Raw genomic sequence first — 23449 nt, 5'->3', positions numbered from 1 at the left:
TTTAAAAAAAAAAAAAGACAGCAACCACTGTTACCAGGCAAATACTCTCACACACAGAGCAAACTAGCACTAGGGATCGTTCTAAGCACTCATAATAACAGTACAACAACAAATACTCATCCATGCTAGGCTGATCTTATCGTATCCACAGGTAAAATTACACCTTTTCAAGTGTGTCATGAAGAGGTAATTGGGCGTGCGGTGTCATCTTTATAAAAAGAGAAAGCTGAAGCTGAATTCACACAGCTGTTCTGACCGTGCCCTAATTGCTCCATTGGAAGCCAATGCCCTCTATCTCACCAGAGGCCAAAGATTATAGGGATATCGCATTTATTTACTTTCCCCTGAAACATGGATTATACTATTCAGAAAGTATAGGCTAATACTGTGCCTTGTTTTCCATTTCAAACAGAAATGGGCTAAAGCTAGGGGGAGGGAGTTCAGATTACAGATGGCAACATGCTTTCCACTCAAGGACAACATCCCTGATATTTACAAAACACAGACAGAGATCAGCCTCTTAATGTATTATCACTAATTAAAATTAAATTAAATGGCAGTGGATTTAAGGGTCTTAGTAAAATAACATTTAAAAAAGATTTTAGCATGTCATTTCAAACAAGTAGGGCTTTTCTTCTGAAAAACACGCAAAAGAGTTATCTGCATATTACAAAATGTCAGCAGTATGCATATTCCAATACATTCCTTCTGTCATGTTCCACAGAGAAATGAAAGTCAAATGGGTTTGGAATGCTGACAGACCTTCTCTTTTAACATTGTCTAACTACGACATAGTGTAAACAGAAATCTGTCTGACCATCCCTGAGTCAGATTTCCAAGCTTTCAAACAGATAACACCCAACAAGACGTGAGTCAGCTTTGAAGTCCATCTGACACCTGCTAAATCAGAAGAGCCAGAAGAATACACCCACCAGCTCCATCTCTGTGTGAGACAGTCTTGGGTGGTGGGGGGTTTGGGGGGTGCGTAGGAATGTAGACTGGAGTCGAGCATGCCGATTCAACAGGGGAGATGAGGAACAGCCACTGCAGAGCAGTTATGGGGGAGACTCACAGGACCGGCGACTCTTCGAAAACGAGAGTCTGTAACACTTGCGACACCCATGGGCTTCGGATGAGCAACAGCGAGTCTTTGCCAGGAGCAGCCGCTAAGATTACCGCTCACCCTTTAATCCCACAAAAGGGATTAGAAGCTGCCTGAGAAGGGGGAGAGCAGTTCTCCCATAAAATAGGGGTCTGCTTTGAATTATTAACATTTCACTCCAGCCTGGTAAAACAAGAGGTCATAACACAATCACAGCGTTGGAAACAAGGGTTATGGCATGGCACGGTCGCACACACATCCATACGCATGGGATCAGAGTTCGTCCACACATGGTCAATCCAAATTCTCAAGGGGTTTTCCATTTCTAAACGTCTACTTCGACAGCTTTTTCGAGCCCAATAACCTCCCACAGAAGAACGCAGAGGAAGTGAAATTCTATCAGTGTGGTAGGAAAGCTTTTAGCTGAGTAGCGTCTGCACACACAACGGAACATAGTGCTGAGGGGACAATAGGAAAGAACTTTATTGTGATGTATGACAGAAATGTCATCCATCAAGTTTCAGAGCACCTCAACTACATCCTGAAAGGAAACTAACTACAACAAGCTCAAAGGCATAAACTCATGATCTTACGCTAAAATAAAGTTTAACATGAGAGGTCTCATTCGCTGCCGGACACTTTCAGATCAAATTCCCAATCAGCTTCCTGAGGTGAAAGAGTCTGTCCAAAACTTACCCCCCTTGTTCCATCTGCCCTTATTCCTGCCCTGAAGGGACGGATGGGGAACGTCCAGGAAAACCAGCAGAAACAAAGTGAGTCTCACAGGAGAGAGGAGGAACATCTCCAGAGGTCTCGGGGTTGAAGGTGAAGGTCCTTCACCTGCCCGTATTTATGCCCGCTGGAGCACGAGGGGCGCACGGAACCTGGCTCGTACGTCCGGTCATCGGTCACAGTCCAGAAGCAAGCGTGAAGCGTGCGTGTGCCTTCACCACGCTGCCGAGAGCTCCCGAGCTCTGCCCGCCTGAGAGCGCACGTGTGAGAGTGAGAGCCGCTTCTCAGTCAAGCTCCATCATACGCGATCGAGAGCCTTCATCATCCGAGAGTGAGAGAATGAGCGTGTGAGAAGCACAGCGCAGCTCAGTCTTCCCTCGAAACATGCGCACGGATGCATGCACGCACACGCTCCCTCTCGCTGCTGCCACCGCTGTCCAAAGCCGTCCGCTGCTTTCCCCGCAGTAGTGGATCTGTCCCAGTCCAATGAGAAATCTCCCACACGATCTGTATTGTTTTCCCGCTTTGCACGCCAAAAAGCTCCACAGCGTGTGTTCGTCTATGTGGAGGAGTTTCCAGAGAGGGAAAGGAGGTGGAGAGGAAATAATAGCGTAACATGCACCGTAGGTCACAAGGGATGCGCCAGGAGAGAGGGAGAGCGAGGGCAGGACGGCAGAGAGATGCAATGTGGTGACAGCACTAATCCTGGAGCTCTGATCATAACAGACGTTGAGGCAGCGGAAGCCAGAGTGGCTCTTTAAAGACTAATAACACTCTCTGCTTCAACTCTGAGAGAGAGAGAGAGAGAGAGAGAGAGAGAGGGAGCGCAAGAAAGAGAGACTCTTGGAGATAAGGGGAGAAGGAGTGATGTTGGACACTGCAATAGTCAGCAGGTTTGCCTAAACATGCTGGTTCTCAGCTTAGGGAAAGTTAGTAGCATTAAACGTCCTCAGGGGGCTCATGCAAATGAACATCGCCTGAAACTCTCGTGCACACACATACACACACTTACAAAACGCTTACGCTAAAGACTGTTATTTTTGCCAAGCTGCTGTCAGAGGGCGAGCACACACTGGGCTTGGAGTTTTGGGGTGTGCGAGACATGCGTAAGATTTATCATCATTTGGATTCATACAGAGCGCATAAATAACGTCTGTAGCGGCAGCAGTGCCATTAGTGACGACTCGGCTGACAGTTACAGCAAACAATGACATATGAAAACATTTCCGGTTATCTACATGAATAAGTCTCGATTTATGATGAGCACTAGATGACCTTCCTCTTTCAACCACTGCAGTGGAACTATAAATCATTTGATGCCAATCAAAATGTCTTGAATTACATTCCAAGTACATTGCTAGGCTGAATAGAAAAATGCATATTGTGATGGTACCCTTTCATCACAGTCAAATCTTATATAAAGTATAAATATGGCACTCGATCTTACTGCTTATCTCACACTTTCTTCATCCTGAAGAACATTTCTCATTGTATCTGTTCAAGTATAAAAAACCCAATGACTAAAAGATTCCCTGAGAGGCGAAAAAAGTTTCTCTTCAGCTGCTTCTTTTTAAATGTCAATGACTAGGCATTACCCATGAGCTGGAAGGACACAATATTAAGGTTATACAAACAGACATGAACATTTATTTACTGGTTCACACAGCAGTTATAAAAATTTGCACACTTGGGGTAGGAATCAATTCTTATTCAAAACAGTTCCATTAAAAAAAAACGTACTGGAACCAAACAATTTAAGACATTCGCTCTGTTGAAGAATCTCGAATGTCTGCATTCTTTTGCCGATGCAGATGTAATGACAGAACTGATAAATCCTGACAGTCAGCAGTCACTGTGCCGCTATTGCCACAAAAAAAGAAATTGTTTTAGTACAGTTGTGAGTTTGCTATCTCAATTGAATGTGATGAGAGAGAGAGAGAGAGAAAGCCGAGCACCATAAAATAATATAAAGACAATAAGCAAACAACATTACCTCTTTTTGTTGTATCATTCTTGCTACAAACACAGTGCAACCTATGCAGCCCAATTCGCAAAAGAATGACTGTGACCCAATTCTTTTTTTAAGTTATTTAACTTTTTTTAAGTTATTTAAAATGATAAATCACTAAAATTCACACAGAACACTAGAGGTATCAGAATGCCGCAATCCAGCATAACTACAAATTTAGTTTTTATTTGCTTTTCCTAACTGTGCACATATAATCACATAACCACCACGCTGTATATATGCATTTTTTTCATTTTGCATTCAAGATAGCCTTCTTACTGGCTGATTAATAACACACATGCACTTGCCAACTTCATGCATTATACAGACAGTGAGAGACTAACCGGCTTTTCTTGTAATAAACTGAAGGGTACAGATGTGCATGCATTATATAAAATCAATTTGAGAGTGACTGTGCTCTGCACATCATAATGCTAGCATCATCATGTGTCCAAAAAGATGCCAGTCAAGATCTTTGTTTCAAGTAGAGTTTGTTTAAAGCCAGTATTACTCTGTAAGCAAACAATCCATGCGAAAAACATATTCTGTCAGCACATTTATTATGTTTACAGACATTTATTTTAACACTGCAATGCAAATCATTCAAAATACATGTGATGTTATTGTGAACAATATTTTAAACTAAAGATATTTTAAAGGTAAATATTATTTTCTACTTATTTATTTCAGGTCCCATTGAGATACAATATTTCTTCTACTATGGAGTCCTGGACAATTTGCAATGTAAGATTACAAGGTAAATTGAAAAAAATGTAAATTAAAGTATAGAGTAAAGTATAGCACTTTACTATACAGCAGTATATTTGCTTGGTTGCTTAAATGTATTAGTAAAGAATCATTAAGTGAACCATAACCATTAAGTGGAATTCTAACCAGAACCATTAAACGTCTTTCTCTTATCTCTAATACATACCATAATGCCCTGATTTATCTATTACTTTTAATTGGACACGGCTAATTGATACACTGAAATTACACAGAACCTTAAACAGTAGCTGAACCTTTAAGTGTGTAGTGGCATCCAATCTTCAAACACACCATGACACCTCAATTCACACAAAAGCATACGTTTCTTTTTTGGATCGTCACCTCTCTTGCAAAATTCAAAGCAACATGGCAGCCTAATTACAGCCTCGCTCAGTGAAAAAGAGCATCTGTTCCTAATGCAAACATGCTGTAAAACTGAAATGGAGAAAGATAAATCTGATCCTGAGAGAGACACGAAAACCACCTTAATCAAGACAAACTGGGGCTGCAGGCAAACTTTTGTGGCAACTCGGCACAAGTTCAGCCGCCTCCACAGCAACACCTGAGCCAGTGACTGCATGCAAAAGTGAAAACGCTTTCATTTCAAATAGTCCACTGTGAACCAATCATCAATCAATGAATTCAAAACACTGGTATAAGGTTTGGTACATTTGTGGCTTGTCCTTTTGTGTTGCAAAGCTGAAGGCCACAGAACAGCTGTACATAGGGCTTCTCGGCACCTGTACAGCACTGTGAGCCCTAGCAACACGCTAAACACTGGAAAGATTACGTAAGGTGCATTCGTTCACATCATTGTACTTTACTTCACACCTCAGGACCGCCTGACTGTGCTATAAATGACTTTTTGCCATTTAAAAAAAAATCTAATCACAAGTTATTGTTTTCAAAAGCACAAAACAAAACTAATTCCGTAGAAAGCCAAGGCCTTCTGATGTGAGGACAAAGTCAATGCCACAGCCAATGAACAAAGGAATAGTCTTTCTCAGCACGCTCTGTAATTTAAATAACAGCGATTGTATGATAAATGAAGGCTTATTTGCATAAGCTGCTAATTATTGCCTTACCAAGCCCAAGATGGAAAATTACAATCTTAGGATGGGAAAATAGAAACGTTATCAATAAAAATCCAATACTTGGGAGCTCCTATGATGCTAATATAATGGGCATAAGCTCTGGTGTAACATTAACTCAAAGAATAAAATAAATCTTGATGCGGAATGCCAGTTAGCTCTAGCGTCGTCTATGTCAAGCCTCCCCGGGAGCCTATTTGCTTAAACTGTTTGTAGATGGGTCCGTTACGCAAATACATTTTACCTCTTCATTTCTGCATTCGAGAACAAAAGAGAAGGAGATGAGCCATTTGGAGGATGATAGATAGACTGAGGAGAAGTGGAAAGTGTAGTGTTAGAACGTCAGGGGAAACGCATAGAGAAGGGGCCCTTGGATCCATGTAGGGGTGAGCCTGCCGGCTTATCGCCCCCAGACAAGAACCCCCTGGATAAACGCGGTCCGAACAGGAGTGGGGTGCAGCGCTGTGATAAGCAAGGAAGTTCGGTAAGGCAAAACACGAAAGGAAGGACAGCGAGAAGGAAAGATGTAGACAGAAATGGAGTGAATAAGCCTTGGGAAGACAGTGCCAACAGTGGCAGCAGTGCCAGGAATGCCTCACCAGCACCGCACAGCTAAACCTCTTAAAAAAATTTACACATAGAAATTCGGCCAATGTAGGTTATCAAAAGCACATGTGTGTAGCAGCAGCTTTCGTTGCAGCAAAAAGCTGAAACATTAAAGAAAGACAGCTGACAAACTGTATGGAGAGTCTAGTTCCAGCAAGGCCTGACTCTTGATGGCTTACTATGAAATGCGCTTCAGGCGCTGGAAGTAGCATGGAGACTAGTCAAAATATATCACCCGATGGCAATCTGGCTCTTCTGTAACTAGTTTCTCAGCTTGGGCGACTGCTTCACAAGATACCGATTAATCTATTTTTTCCTCTGTCTCAATAATCCAAACCCTGCGCCCACTTCCCGCACAGCGTAGTTTGCAAATCCGGACCCAATTTGGTTGTTTGACTGTTATGCAGCACTGAAATAATAATAATAATACTAATAATTATCTAGCACTGCTACCATCTGGCTCACGATTAACATTCCAATTAGAATTCGCTGCAATCAGAGCGGTGCAACTTCCAACGCAGGAAATAACTGCCGTGACAAAGGCTATTATTAGCCCTGAGTATCCCGGCTTATGAATTTTAATTCTACAAATGAACTGTCCGCAAACGTCACTTTAAAACTGGCAAACGGAGCATCGGAAACAAAGTGGCTTTCCAAAGCAGCCGAGGGCTTATTGAAAAGTTGCATACGGCCAAACTGAAATTCCAACAATGACCGGTCCCCAGATGGTAACAATAGTCCTCATGCCTCACTGATTCTTTCAGTCTTAATGGATTTTGTAAATCAATATACACAATGGCTTTCATATACTGTCATAATAAGAGCTTTGGTCAATGTTGCTTTTTGTTATGAGGTAGAGCAATTATACGATTACATCTTATGGGGAAAAAATTCACATCGGATATACCTTTTGAAAGCGAATGATCTAACTGAACAAATTAAAATGAGATGTCAATCAATGAAAACAAAAAGACTGAAATGATATGATATATGCTAATTGATCAACCCAATTAAATCTTTTAGGAAAAGTCTGCAAATGGATGTAATTTACAATATTACATTAAATGGACGGTCAAAACTATTGAATAACATTGCAATAAGCACTTTTTGAAGCCAATAAATTATTTGTTTTAACTGCATATCATTAAAAAGAACACCGTCAGTGGACTAATGATCGATTTCAGTTACAGATTTTTTTTAATAGTAGGATAATTAACTTTTAGATCAAGGAGCTTGATTAATTGCATCATTTTTTATAAATCACACTAATTTAATGCATTAAATTGACAGGTATAATTATAATCTATGTCTTCACTGTCCGACAGGTAGCACTGGCAAAAGTGTGTGAGACGGCAAGCAGCGATATTTTCCACCACCTGACACCGTAATGCCATAAACACACAAATCTTTGTCAACAGAGCTAGCTGTGACACCTGGTATCATCACAAAAACAATATCCTCAGTGCGTGTCGTCTTACAGGATAAAAAAAAAAAAAAATGCTCAATTCCTGGAAGAGGATTGCACTGAAAAAGCTAGCACTGCATGGTTTCACCAGCTAGACTACATGAATAAGACATCAAATCCATGGTAAAATACAGACTATATCTCTAGATGCTTAGAATGGCATAGCTGAAAGAGAAATCTAGACTATGCCACATTGTTTACAAAATTGCAATATAATATATGTACACTGTACAATATCGCGAGGAAAATATTTAAAAACAAACAACAAGAGCATGCTGTGGGTCATTAAAATTAATCCTGTTTGTCTTTTTCTTGAATCTGAAAAACAATATAGCGGCTCCAAAAATATTTGGATGCTTAAGTCACACTTTAGACTTCATTATTTATCAAAATATCGAAACAGAAACATGCATTTAAAGCAAAGTTTGTTATGTTTCAAATTATATAACAGTAGAAGATAATGTTTGCCGCAATTGAAAAAATTAATGGTTGCCATAAAATAGTGGATTGGCCAAACCGTTGAAATACAACATTCACTGAATAGGGTCACTGCATATACAGCACATGACATAACATTCAAATTGGTCCAGCTGTGGAAATAAACAAGAAAATAAGGCCGCGCTATTAAAATTATGAAATGGCTTTGATGATTGACTGGTCTGCAGCAAAAAGGAAAATACGCTTGTAATTATTTTGGACTCATGGTTGTCTGTGATATTTCTTTTATACTGGTGATCATGCTTTTTTAGGTTTAATTTGGGTAAATTGTGTCGCAAAAATATTCCCAAGAAACAAAGAAACAAACAAAAAGATATTGGTTTGGCCCTTCTTGGGGTACTGGCTGTTTCCAGACATTCAATCTGAGTGGTCACATGACCCAACCAGGTTATCCTCTAGTCTACACAGGGCTTAGGATAAACAGAAAATCAGTGTTTGATTCAACTAGTACTAAACATAGTTGCCTGTTAATAATTAAAGTCTTACTGTAGTTGCATATATTTCACGGAAATTAATTTCAGAATACATAATTAACCAAGAATGATCTATTCTCAGAAAAAAACAGGCCTATGTGATAATATAATACCTACGATATTTGTATAATTACAAAATAACATTTCTAATTTTTAGCCAGTGTTAACTAATGCTAACTAACGTTAACATAAGCAACTTAATCGTTCCTTACATTATTTTATTGCAGCACGAAAAAATTATATTCGTTAAAGTAGTTGCTATATAATAATTCTTTTTTTAACACTCAAGAGATAATTTTAGATTTCTATATAATTTCATGGAATGGAAATAACAATAAAACCATTGATATTTCCATTATGTAAATTATAATTAAAATAATATTTGTACAACTCAGCTTCTATGAATGATTTCCTTCTCATCGTAGAATCAATGACTGGCAACAACATTTTAAGAGTAAAAAAAAAAAAAAACTGTCAATACTGTGAAATACGAGAACACAGCCCTGGCAAGAAATGTTATTTTTGGTTTTTGTTTTTCATCTGCCACATAATCCGCCAACCACATAAAACATCACGTTCCTCGATCATCTTCCAAACACCCTCTTTTTTAAAAAGACTCCAAAAGCCACTCAGATTCCCTTCGGATCCATGCGTGTGATTATGAACAAGAAAACAAGCGATTCAATTAAACACGGCGCGCCACTTGTTAAAGACGCAGTTACACAACGGTGATAAATCCTGCGGGAGTCCGAAGTTTGGGCGGCGCGGGAGAGCCCGGGCGCTGGGAGTGGCAGGCGGGCCATTGGCGGCGTTCGAGAGGCAATAAGAATCAGAATGAGTTAGTGATAGCTGTCGTAAAAAATGGCAGGATCGTCTATTTACAACCGGCAGTAAAACTGCCGCTTGTGCGATTTATGCCTACACTTGGCCTGCAACGACCAGCCCCTTTTTTTGCCAAGGGCACGCCAATACCATCCACACTACATTCAAAGAACGTAGACGGATGTCGTATCCAACCACCAATTTGGAGAGAGCAAGATGAGAATGGAAAATTAGGCGGTAACCATTTTCTCCGCCACAAGTGTAGCACGTGCGTGCAGGCATTTGCGAGTGCGCCGTCGTTAATGCGTGTGAATGTATGCGTGTTGCCCATCCCCTCCACCTTCACACCCTTCAAACACTCCTTCCTGTCAGGATCGCACCACCCACTGCGAAGAGTTATTAACACCTTGGTCACACCTTCAGATAATGGCAGCAAATATGCTTTGAGTTATAAGGTACGTATTTCAGCCTCTCTGGCCCCTGTGTGTCTTTCCTCTCTCTGAGTTATGCTATTGATTTAAGACCTCGGATCCTGAGTTAGAGCCAGGATGAAGCTTCTGTGGCCTGGACGGGAGAGGAGGGAAGACTCATGGCAAAGGTTGGAGATTATGAAGGCAATGTTAGCGATCTGAACAAGCTAACCTTGAGCATCTCGTCCATAACTGTGTATGTTTTGTTTTTTTTTTTTTGCAATGGTTCTAGTGATCTTTTTTCTTTTTTTTACAATATTTATAAAGTAACCATCGCATTCGAAAGTATTATGGTCAATATGGCAGTATTTGACTCAAAATCAGCCTCTAACAAACACATGAAAGACACTCAGTGAGAATCCTGGATGTGAGTTATAGTTTGCGCTGAACCACGAATAGAGAACCTTTCAGTTTTCATTTATATTCAAAACATTTTTAGACTTTTTTTTTTGTTTAATGGATGTCATCTTTTGAAGTATTTCCATGAAAATTAATGGAGGTTTTTTACATATTTTTCAAAAATTAAGGCCAAAATGTGCATACTGACTCTGACGAGTACTTGTCGCAAATTAATAAAGTTGTAAAATATATTGAAAATCAGTCACCAAATACAAAACATATAGGGTGTTTGTCAACAATACTTTACTAGGTTACTAGATTTAGATTTTACTGTTATAAACTTATGCCAATGACACCAAACTGGTTAAAAATGTTTATATTATCTATAGTGTGTGCTTTGTATACTTTATGTGTATGTATGTATGTATGTATATATACACATACATGTGTATTTATATATACATAATAAATATACACAGAACATGCATATATATTATGCAAAAAATATATAACATTTTTTGACAGCACTAATACATGAGTGCATATGTGTGCATTTATTACAACTATATTATTTTACTATTACATTTAACATATCTAAACAACAATTAATATTTTAACAATTAATTTAAACTTATTACAAACACTGAAACAAAATCTTAATGGATGAGTCAGTGAGAGAGATACCAGCATGCAGAGAGAGAAAAAAAGAGATTCTCAAATTTCAATACTTTGAATGTGATCATATATAGTCTCCGAGGACAATTAGGTCATGCATTACTTTAACTGTTAACTACTTAACGTCTGTTAAAAATAAGGATATCTATCTATATATCTATATGAACACTCAAGAAGGCTTATTTGGAAATAAATGAATGCTTTTCTCATAGACCGGATATCTGACAGCTACATTTTCCACCTGGGTCTTCTTTCCCATGCGTTTATGAATTGGCAGGCCTGAACCACACAATCTGACAGCAATCGGAAACACCTTAAATTTAACACACTGGACCGGAACAGCCACCCTGCATATTGAACTTTATCTACGAGGCTCCCTGCGGTAAATACAGCCATGCCGCACGCCGTGTTCACACCAATGACATTTAGCCGTGTTTTTCTTCTCTGTTAAATTGCAGCTCATCCAAAAGGTACACATTCAACAAAACAAACCTCTGCCATTAGAGTAACCTTAGGGCCTTTTGACCTCTTTTTGTCAAGGGTCAAGTGTCGACTGAACCCTGCAGCTGCCTCATTGTTTTTAAAGGTCAGAACCTTGTTTTGACCAAAATGAGTTTTTTCTCTATTTTTTCCTACGCGTGTGTGGCCATAAATGGGGTCTGAATCTAAATATTAAACGTTTAACTGCGAATTGGCATTAGTCGTTGAATACAAATCTCGTAGCAATTGTGTCACCTGCTTTACGCACTTAAAAAGAAGTTCTCTTTGTCAGCTCTAATTCTCTTCTACTTGGGATCTTTTAATTTTCCAGCTCGCAAACTTCCATTTTTTTTTTTGAACTACCGTTTTGCTCGGCAGTGCTACTAAAAACCTTTAATTTTTTGATTGCTGTCAGATCAGTGGCTTTGTATCTTTTTTTAGTTAAATCTGTTCACGACGTTGCTTTTGAAGCCTTTCCTGGAATAAATAAATAAATAAACAGTCAGTTGAGGCTGAATAGAGAGTCATGGATTTGTCATCGGCGCTCAAAGGGAATCAGACAGGTGATGATAAAAAATGCAAACACAGATCTAAGCTCTCGCTCTGTTTTGCTGCGCTATTACTGTGTGCGGGAGAAAATCTGGCATCCCGTATCACTGAAAAATCATCGTTTACATCTGGGATAAGGCAGAGGACAGGCACATCAACGTTATCACAGCCAAACCGAGACCCAGAGGGTTCGAATCGATGCTGTTAATGAGATACAGGGTGAAAAACAGTTAAAGTACAAGATAAGAGAAAGTTAAAGGCCTTCGGTGTTTGCATGCAGTCACAACTTTATCCACAAATGAAAGACTTTACAAAGGGAGGATGTTGAAGACTTGATTATCGCTGGAAACCGCATTAAACCTGAAAAGATGGGCATCTCCTCCTCATTTGGCTCGGAGGAGTTCACCTGTGCACAGAGCGCTAATTAATGCCCATGTCTGTGCTGAAGGTCATCTGGTCCTCAGACAAACACACTCCACGCTCCATCTCACTGACTCAATTAACAGGCCTGTCTAACGACTTCCTGCGGTCCCTCCTCAACACTCCCTGTCTGTACCTTTTGTGCATTTTCCTTCACTTTTCCAGTTTCTACCCTCTCTCTCTCTCTCTCTCTCTCTCTCTGAAAACTCCATTACAACACGGCGGTGTGCTAAATGACCGAGCTCGCTCATTTCTAAACAAGCATGTAGAAAGCATATTTGCGGAGCATATTGGTAATGAAGTTTTGCAGCCGCTGGTTGCCGCGAGAGGAACCGCATGGTTCCAGGGTAATGAAACCTGAATTTAAGACACCGTAAGCGAGCTTGATGCCACATTAAATTAAAAATGAAGAGATGAAATGAGGTGAACATGTTGTTTTCCCATTTAGCCTCTTCACGTTTCTTCCAAACGGCTAAACGCAAAAGCAGTACGAATCTTGGTTTAATGAATGATCTTGATGTAGAGAAATGCATATCTCATGAGTTCTTACGTCAGCTGATTAAGAGACTTTAAAACATCATTATGGATAAGAGATCTCAGTAAATCTTTTTGCTACATGAAAAAATGCTGAATTTTGAAAGTGCATTCTCATTTGTTCTTGGTTTTAAAGGGATAGTAAACTCAAAATGTCAAATTCCACCATTATTTACTCACCGTCACGTTGTTTCAAACCTGTAAGAATTTCTTTCGTGGAAAATACAGTGATGCGTATTTCAAAGAATGTTGGCACCAAACATTTCTGGTTCCCACTGACTTAAATTGCATGAATAAAAAAGGACAATGGAAGTCGATGGGGACTGAAACTGCCTACATCCTTGTGTTCAATAGAAGAAAGAAATATATAAAAATGTTGAACAAGATGAGAGTGAGTAAATGATGACAAAATTTTCATTTTTTTGGTGACATACCCCTTTGGATTTTGGACATTATATCAACATCTATGGCCAAAACATAAAATTACAAGCAACTTGTAGAGTTGTTTTTATTTAATTATTGTATTGTTATTACTTTTTTTTTTAAGTCAACAAAAAAAAAGCAATATGCACCTACAGTAAAAACAATGGGCAACTATCCTTTGTAAAATTAAAAGGAAAAATAATCTTCAACAAACCTTATAATGGCATATTTGTTCATTCTTCATGACTAAGCTCATTATTTCTGACAATAATATTTTCAAATTCAGTGTTAAAACAGATTGCATATATATATATATATATATATATATATATATATATATATATATATATATATATATATATATATATATATATATATATACACAACATAGAAGTCCATGGAGACCAGACACTGTTTGGTTAAGCACATGTAACCACATTTATTTTTTGTGTTCAACTAAAGAAAGAGTCTCATATAGTTTTGGAACAACTTAAGTGTAAGTAAATGAAAGCGAAATTTTTTCTCTATCCCGTCACGATTAATTTTCAGCACAGCCATTGACTTTATCCACAACACCAGACAGCGCCGTGCACTGGTGCCATTCTTAGTCAAGCGTGCAGAAGCATCTTTACTAACCCAGTAATGCCAGCCGCAACCAATGTGCCCATGAAGTCTAGACCGGAAGATCATCTTTAAATATATTCTCTGATACATCTCCATAAGAGTGTATCTGCAGATGAGCGCCGGTTTGGCATTCAACGAAGCCCCTGGTCCCTCCATTAGTATTATCAACTTCCTCGATTACACGAGGCCTCAGACTCACTCAGGTACCGCTCTCCCTGGCAGCGTCTGGCATCCAGACAGGCTCTATCAACCCTGGCACTCGGGCCTGACACCTCAATAACCCTCTTGATCACAGCAAATCGAATAAGCATAATAAGGTAGTCAATAGGTAATTTATGATCCCATAACTGGCTGGAAATATGGCTTCTCAGGGATAAGCAGCAGAGAGGCGGCACTCAGACTGGAGTCAGATGCTTCTTAATGAAATATTTCTCCTCTTTCTCTCTGCCTCGCTCTCAGAAAATAGGATCGCTTTTCATGTTAGGCAGTGAAATGCCTCTGGATGCTTCTGCTGGCATGACTCAATAAGTCATTTTCTTTTTTTAAACCTCAAGCATGAAGAGTCTAAATTTGGACTACTGTACATTAATGCAAACAAGTTTTCAGTTTACTTTTTTTTTTTTTTTTTTTTTAAATAAAAGGCAAATGAAACTATTAAACATTTCACAGAAAATGACCAGGGTACATCAGAAAGTGTGCAAACATCAGTAATACAATGGCATGGTTGCATAACAGTACAAAAATTACAAGGCCATTAGGCAAAAATGGCAGATTAGAGCATTATAAATTACCTAAATTATAAAGGCTAATTAATTAATATTAAATAAGACTGACGTTGTATGATCATTTGACCAATAGCATGATAAAAATGTTTCCAAACAAAGTCAAGAAATAACAACTAAATATTTGATAACGGTGCTTCATTCTTAAGCGAATCAGTAATATGAACAAATATTGAATAACTGATTCAACCACTCACTTGACTAGTAATTTAAAAAATCCTCAAAATAATTTCCACGTTTTGTTTCAAAATGAATCTGTGTTTTAAATCTGTTCAACTAATGATTCAAAAAAGTGTGGTCATATTAGAGAAAAAAAGGTCTAAGCCATTGTCAATATTTTCGTGATACAACAAGAACTGCTCACACAAATCAAACCAAGCTAATTTCTGATGGTCACTGCAGGAATTTCGCACAATCAATTTAAATACAAAGAAAATTGTGAGAGAACATTTTTCGCCCTTATACGAAATTAACGGTTGTGTGTATTTCAGCTGAAAATACTGGGTTTTTTTTGGTAAATATGACCACATCTTAACTCTTTATCACTTACTTTGGCCATTCTTAAGTGAATCAGTTCACACACACACACACACACACACACAACACATATTAGATTCTACGTTAGATTCAAGAATACTTTTTCAAAAGTGCAAATACGACAATAACTCAAACTAATTCCAAATCCATCTGTTCTTACAACTGCCGAGCTAGCATTTAGTTTCAAGAAGTAACAGGAATATGATTTCAGCAAAAGTGATATGGATTTTATATTAAAAAAAGAGGCACCCCAGCAATGTTGGGAACACTTGCAACGGGCAGGCAGTAATGCTCTGAATTTATGTGGCACATAAATCCATCAGGGAAAAAAAATACTTGAGCCCGAGTCAATGGTACAAGACCGGAGAACACCTTTGAAATCCACTGGATAACAACTTTCCCAAAGCTCTCGGGTGCAGGCTAACAGGGGTGAAAGGCTTCCATCACAAGGGCAGGGAGAAATGCTAGAGGAACCGCTTTTGACATCCGCCTGATTTAAGGGTTGTGGAGTTTTTCTGAATTAATAAACTGCTCTGCCGCTGAAAATAGGGAATCTCCCCAGTTAATAAATATGGCAAAAGCTAAAATAAATTCACAGCAGAGCGCAATTTATTTCAGACCTAACCGAGGTGTGATGACAGCTCGGGGGTTTTGGGGACGCTCAGAAAGCCTGTATTTACGGGTGAGGTGAAGAACCATGGTAAAACATGCCACAGACAGTATTTGTCACCGGTCTCCCCCGCGTTTGGCGAAAATGAATCCGTTGGAGATAACAAATGACCTGTCGTACACCACCAGCGGCCAGTGTGAGGCGCTTTCTTGCACGTGCGCGTATGATCTATGTTCATTTTCTGATGAATCCTGCAGCATTGCTCACTCCTGTTAACATCGCACCGCGGTCAATAATCAACTCCCGTCGGGCCGTATTCCTCCCCGTTTTCGGCGTGCATTAACTCTCCAGCTTCAGAGGAAAGGAAAGTTCACATGTTTGATAAAATACACATCTAAACCAGTCGACCAGTGGCATATTGCGTTGCATCGATCGCCCGTGATTGATTCTCCGAAGGGAATCTGACGTGGATCAATTTTGCATTAAGAATTTATGTTCTCGAGTCGTAGCGAGCAGTCTTGATACAGAGATCCATTTATTAACTGAGATAATTGAACTATAGCAGTAAGTAACGACGAAACGTATCCTATTGGCGAGGCACCGAGACGAGACTCTCGAAGTCTGAAAGGCAGATGAGATGATAGCAAACCTAGCTAGACTTTTTTCCCCCGGAGGTCAAGGGGTCAGGTCTGTTTGGATAATGACTGCGAAAGGGTGGACATGGGTCAAACTCCAGCGGGTTAAAGGATCATTTTGATAAAGTAGCTTCTAACGACGCTTGCAAACCTCGCAAACCTGAGCGTTAACAGAGATGGAGGTGGATCAATACCACGTGAACTTCAAGGGAGGAGAACGATGTGAAATTGGATGCGTAATGTATGTGCTGAATGACATTTTAACGCATGCGGACATGTATTGGATTAAAATAAATTGATTTATGGCTTCCTATGCATGATATAAGATGCATCATGTAAAATAATAACATAACAATCGCTCCCGAAATGTGATTATCCACATCAGGGGTTTTCAATCTTTCAGATGCCACGGACCCCCAAACATGAGCACCCTCGTGCGAGAGACCCCAAAGCATCTCTATAGTTGTTGTTTTTTGATTAAGACCCTATTTATACTGTGAAAAATGTATGCTACATGGTTTGCAAAATATTTAGTGTCTTTTAAGTTAAATTGACTATGTCTTCTACTTATTATAATACCGTAATGTTATATTTATTTATTTAATTGTTTTTTTTTTTTTTTTTTTCCTATTTACTATATTACTAACATTTTATTTAAATTATTCTTTGACATTTATTTGTTTAAAAATTATTCTTTGACATTTATTTGTTTAAAAATTATTTTTACATTTATTTTAATCTTATTTATTTACATTATATATATATATATATATATATATTTCTTTTAATTTTTTTATTCTAGCTTTTTCTAACAAGTAATCTTTAATTTATTTATTTTTGTTTTAATCCTTTTTATTTTTTGTTTTTATTATTCTTTGTTATTTGAATAATTTTATTAGACTATTTTTGTTCATTTATTTTTATGTATTTTAATCTATTCCTATTTATAGAATATTAAAATGATTAAATATTAAATTATTATAATGAACAAATAAATGAATAACATTTTTGCTCATTTTATCATTAACCATTTTAATAATCGTTAATAATTCTATTTTAACTATTTACCTTTAAAATTTGAACCAAGCTTTTAGCTTATACTTTTATAAACTTAATTATGGCAGGCTATATCCATCCATGCATCCCTTTTTCTCTAAACACTTCTACGGCCCCCTAGAAATCCCTTGCATCCTGATCCATGTCCATATATTAACAAACAATACTAAGAAAACAGAACTCCATTCAATGTGCTGCCTGCGGGAAACCGCAACAAACACTGCAAAAGACAACCTGTTATTGCTGACAGTACAGTTCCTCCAATTGATGTCTATCATAAAATATGGTGAACATTCGGGCCTTTGACCTCCAGTCTAGCCCCATTGACCCCCGCTGTATCCTCTGGCTGCTGACGGGCAGAAAGACGCGGTCATAAGCTTTAAAAGTGCAATGGGCTCGAGCCCCATGGGTGCACGTATCGATACGGACAGCGGGAAATTTACTGAGGGCTATTTGGATCGTAACGATGAAGAAGTACGAGAGGCGTCCATACTGACCCATTTGGAGAGGAACAGCCGTGAGTTGAGTGGCGGTAAGGCGTCTATTTGGAAGACTGACAGTCCAATCAAATCGGCGTTAATCACATACGAACACCTCGTTAATCAGAAAAAGTGTCAGGACTAACGACCGGACAACCATGGGCAAGAAAATGTACTTCCATTAATAATTTGGAGCATCTCCAGCGAGCGAGTTTAAAAGTTGAACAGTCACGCTTCCGCGGACGTGGCTCAGAAGTTTCGGGGATTTTCCACTTGGTGCAGCAAGTTCGCAGGCCGCGTTTGAAGAACAAGAATCATCTTCGCCTCAAAGAGCGAATGAAACGGGGGCCGATCTTGTTTCATGTGATTTGTGTGGTCATGAATAAAAGAATGAGTTTGCTTAAGCCCCCTTGAAGTTACGGGCGGTTTTACTATTTCATGCCTGTAAATCAGCCTGGGAAATTTGTATTGTTACAAGGCGTTCACGACAAATCCAAACAAATGCTATGGTAATACGGTGGGAGAGCAGATATAATTTGATTCTTTATTTCACGTCCTAGGCTGGTATTTGCAAATCAAATAGGTGCACATGCATGCGCGCGCACACGCAAAACCCACACGAATGCATGCATTAGCGTCAGCGTCCGTGCATTAATGCCTTCGCACATACACACAAGCACATAGCCGTTTCTCTTATTTTCCACCCACGCATGCACAATCTTGACATTGGTGTGTTGTTGAACACATCAGCAAAGTGTCATTCCCACACAAGCTCCCTGACACGCCAATCAAAGCTTAAAAGGTCACTTTACCACAATGTACACAGGTGTTACCCACAATGCCATGAAAGGCATGCAGGTTTGTCTTCTTCAGAGCGAGTGATTTGTCTAGCAGGAACCATACGAGGACATTTAACATTTCAGCCGAGATAGGCGGATTGATTACCCAGCAATGTATACATGGCCAAGAGAGATTGCCTGCGCAGAATAGAATGCTTAAAAAGGCTTTTCATTGGTGGGAAAAACGGGAGATTGGAATAGCTTGTTCTGCTATTGCATCCTGGAGGGGAAGATGGACACAACAGAACACACTGAGTGAAAATTGGAGTAGATAAAAAGCACAGTTTGAGTAGGGTTTTGGGGTTTTTTTTTCTTCGTTTTGAAAAGGGTAAAAAAGAACTCTTTTTGTAGCAAAATAAAATTGCAATAATAATAACAATAACAGTAGATTAATCACATCCAAAATAAGTTTTTTTCAGAATATATATATATATATATATATATATATATATATATATATTTTCACAAAAAAATGTATATTTAAGAAATGTAATATATTTATAGATACAGATATAAATAAATGGAAAAAATACATTTTAATTACAATAAATAAATTTAACTATAGAAGAAAATTTGTTTTTAAAAGTGAAAAGAAATTAAATTAACAAAAGAAACAAAATGCTATTCATTTATTTGTTCATTTTAATAATGTTAAAAACATTCTATAAATGGGAATAAATAAATAAATAGGTTAAAATAAATGAGTAAACAAAAACAAAACAAGCAAAAAAAAAAAAATTGGGACAAACAATCAAGGAAAATGTATTTCTATATATTACATTATTAGAAGAATTGTGGAAAACTCGCCATGATGCTAAGGCTTTTTAGGTGGTTAAGTGAAAACATTATCAGAAATCTTTTTCATTTTCTAACTTAAAAACAGCTGTTTAAATTTTCAGAAAAAAATATTGTTGCTGCATGCTTACATCGTGTTTTTAAACAAGTTGCTAAGTGGCTGCTAAACTGCTGCTAGGATGCTCATATGCATCCAAACTTAAATTTAACCCACTAACACCTGGTTTCACAGACAAAGCTTATGCCTAGTCGCAGACTAAAATCTAATTCTAAGCTGTTTCAGTGAAAAGAAACCTGCTCCGACGGATCTTAAAACATCTCAGTGCTTTTGTTTTGTCTCAAGATACACACCAGTAATGTTTTTTCTAAAACACGTTCATACAAAAATACTTCAATTTCTTAATTGAACTGTGGCCCAATCCTGGCCTGTGAAGCCAGGCCTAAGTGTTTCGCTTAGATGAGATTAAAGTTTTCGAGTTGAGTTTCCCGCAGTGAGGTGAAGGACGGCGCGAGTAAAAGCCACCAGAGGCGAAACAGCTGAGCTCAAATTAGTGTCTTCATTTAAGAGCTCATCAGCGGGTTGATGTGAATGCGGCGTGAAGGCTGACCGCTGCCGGGCGATGCTAATGTTAGAGCCGGACACTGGTGTTGATGCGCGAGCGGTTCCCGTCGTCCAATCGGCGCGAGCGTCTCTCTATCAGAACCTAATCCTCCACACACAGCTGCTCCTGTGAGATTAACGCGCCGCGAAAACGCCATCACTCCCGGTTTCGCCCAGCCAGAATCATGGCTGAAATGAATAAATTAAAGGACCAGATTAATGTTTGTTTGTTGTTTTCTTTTATCCCCCTCTTTGCTGTTGGCAGACGTGCTAAAGCATTGCTTTTTTGTCAAGTGCTTTAGGCTCTCGCTGGCCCACTATTGGAAGGGCATATGAAAATGTGGATTTCCCAGCGTGTTTGGAAAGGGCATGCTTCGATTTCAAAAGCGAGGGAGGGGTGGGGGGGAACTCATTCCTTTGGCGGCATAAATGTGCGATGACAGGTTCCTCGGTCGCCTGTACCTTACCTCACTACTACGAGGTGTTAAGCGCAAACAGAGGCTAATCAATTCGCTATCATGCCCCATAGATCACTGTCCAACGCTGAAGACGTGGCCAGACTCTTTATAGACTACGATGTGCCAACAGATTATTGCTCTTGTTGTACCTAAGGCTTTATTTCATGCCACTACCAGCGAAAGTGGGGGGAACAAATTGTACACACACAGACAAAAAGGATTACCGCGGCGAGACTCAAGATGGTCGTCAAAGACGGAGCGACGAGATCGCGCTGACAGCAAAGGAAATTGTACATCTGATATGTGGGAGTCTGCGAATGCTTTAACCTTTTTGGTTACTTTATCATCTTGTACCTTTTTTGTGCTTTTCTCGTTTTCTGAGAAGTGCTAACTTCGTTGATGAGCACATCGGCGGCATGGAAGCTAATAAATGTTTTATGTACAGTACAGTATGGCCATAATGCTGTTAATCTTAGCAGAGTTCATAACGGGAACAAAAGATACAGACAGATAGATATATAGACAGATAAATAGACATAGATAGACCTAAAGTTATAGTTTTACAAATTATAAATATATTGCATAACATTTTAGAATAAAAAAAAAGTGTTCTGTCTAAATAAGTTATTAAAATTTTAAAAGTTGATATCACAAGATGTTATACCAAAAATGTGTGTGTGTGTGTGTGTGTGTGTGTGTGTGTGTATGCTACATTAGGATAGCAAAAAAAAAAATTGTTGGCCTGCGGTCCCCAAAAGAGGAATAAATAAATGAATAAAATAATAAATTATGTTTTTATGAAACAATGCAAGCAGGTTTTCTGTGAGGCAGTGGTTCCCAACCTTTTTTCAGGGGTTGACAAATTGTGAAATGGGATTTCTTATGGTGAAATTTTTATTTATTTATTTTTTTCTGTTTGAATTTTATTATTTCTTCCTTGGTAGCATACGCTTAAAACATAATAACCAGAGTTAATAGCACCTCAATGCTGTGGTAAAATGCAACTATATGCTTTCTAGGTAGCCTATTTGTATGAAATGCATTTAATACATATCTACATTAATATAAATTTATATAAATACCCAACATTTCTAACACATTACCATGGTAAACGATGCTGATTAGTAGACTGAAAAGCCTAATTGAATTAATACAGTTTTTTCTCTTCCCTATCGATATGAACTTGAATATGTGTGATGCTGACATTCAAAGCATATTAACGTTGTTTTAAAGTCACATGATATTTTTCAAGTAACTGTGCAAAAATTAGGCTTTATTAGTTGTAAATTTGTGCGAAAAGAAATAAATAGCATCAGTGTTTTACTAACTTTAGTGTTAATTTCTTTTGGAAATTGCAGTGATACTTTATGTACTTATTGGTACATATTTGGTGTCTTTCCAGAAAGTACACTCAGGTACATTTATGCAATAAGACAAGGTGGGTATAATGACATGGGTTTTACAAAGTAAACATGGTTTATAAGGACACTTCCTGCGTCCCCATAAAACAAATTGCTTACAAAACGGTGTTATGAAATTCAAAAACTGCCAGTAGTTTTCTGTAAGCGGTAGTTGTAGGGTTGTACCGAGTGTTTGTACAGTATAAAAACCATTAAGTTCCTGTAAACCACCAATGCATGCATGTGTGTGTTTGTGTGATCAACCTGAAACCTGTCCATATTACCATGTAATTACCATATCGTCGTTCTTAAATCAATATCCGAATGACAATGTATTTGTCACTGTGCTGATTAGCAACTTAATATAAATCGTTCCTGAAGCAAAACCAGCACAGTTCCACAGAGCGCATGTGGGAAAGCACGTCAGTTGGTTCGGAGGTAGCCAGAGACGGAGAGCGTCGCTGAGAAAGCCAATACATTAGCACATTAGCGTTTACTGCTCAAGCAGTATGACTGATTAATTATGTTTTTTCGAGGATCATTAATATTTCCAGTGCCGCGTGAACTTTGTGTCCCTGTGGTGAATTCTCATGATAAATGACAAGGCCATATATTTGGTGTTCACACATCACCCCAAAACACAACTATTAATCACAACACAAGTTCACACACAGACAGGTTTGATAAATTACTGCGACATGCGGTCATGGAATAAAATGAAAACAAACAGGGGCAAAGGTATTAAAAACGCTAACAACATGCCTGTGGAAAGAGGCCAAAGTAATAAGCAAACTTTAAAGACCACGGTAGCCTGTAATTGGCTTGTCTGTGTTCCACTCCATCATGTGAACAGCGTTCTTGGCGTCATTTTTGTAATCGGACTTTGCTGATGTCCGCATGCAGTCTAATTTATCCGAAATGCATTTCCAAATCTGTCCGTGTGGAGAAATAAGCATTACAAATGTTGAAGCTGTTAAGCATTTATGTTCTAAAAAACACTACTGCGGGCCCGATGGCCGCCCCCAAAAAATTCACGAGTGGACCTCAAGGAAAATATATAACACGAGGCCTTTAACGCTTCTGATTTTACAGCCTATGACCACAGATCAGAAAAGTCATGGATTGTCCTCAATATGTCAAACACTGGCATGAAAAGAGCCTTGTTAATACCTAATGAC

The 23449-nt window shown here is 38.6% G+C and overlaps 1 protein-coding gene across 9 annotated transcripts in view; it reads right to left on the bottom strand.

Annotated features, from left to right (window-relative positions):
- Positions 1–23449, bottom strand: part of robo2 (roundabout, axon guidance receptor, homolog 2 (Drosophila)) — a 366772-nt gene that overhangs the window by 303460 nt on the left and 39863 nt on the right. Inside the window, exon 1 of one of the 9 annotated variants that reach the window (XM_043259050.1) lies at positions 1799–2568. The exons of the other annotated variants lie outside the window; for them this stretch is intronic. Coding sequence (XP_043114985.1) covers positions 1799–1904 — 106 coding nt within the window. The 5' untranslated portion in view covers positions 1905–2568. Of the gene's footprint in view, positions 1–1798; positions 2569–23449 lie in introns of those variants that run through there. 9 annotated transcript variants of the gene reach the window in all.

This window comes from Puntigrus tetrazona, chromosome 15, assembly GCF_018831695.1.
Source record: "Puntigrus tetrazona isolate hp1 chromosome 15, ASM1883169v1, whole genome shotgun sequence".
Classification (NCBI taxonomy): domain Eukaryota; kingdom Metazoa; phylum Chordata; class Actinopteri; order Cypriniformes; family Cyprinidae; genus Puntigrus; species Puntigrus tetrazona.
Note: the sequence above shows the minus strand (reverse complement) of the source record. Positions and strands in the feature narration are given on the sequence as shown.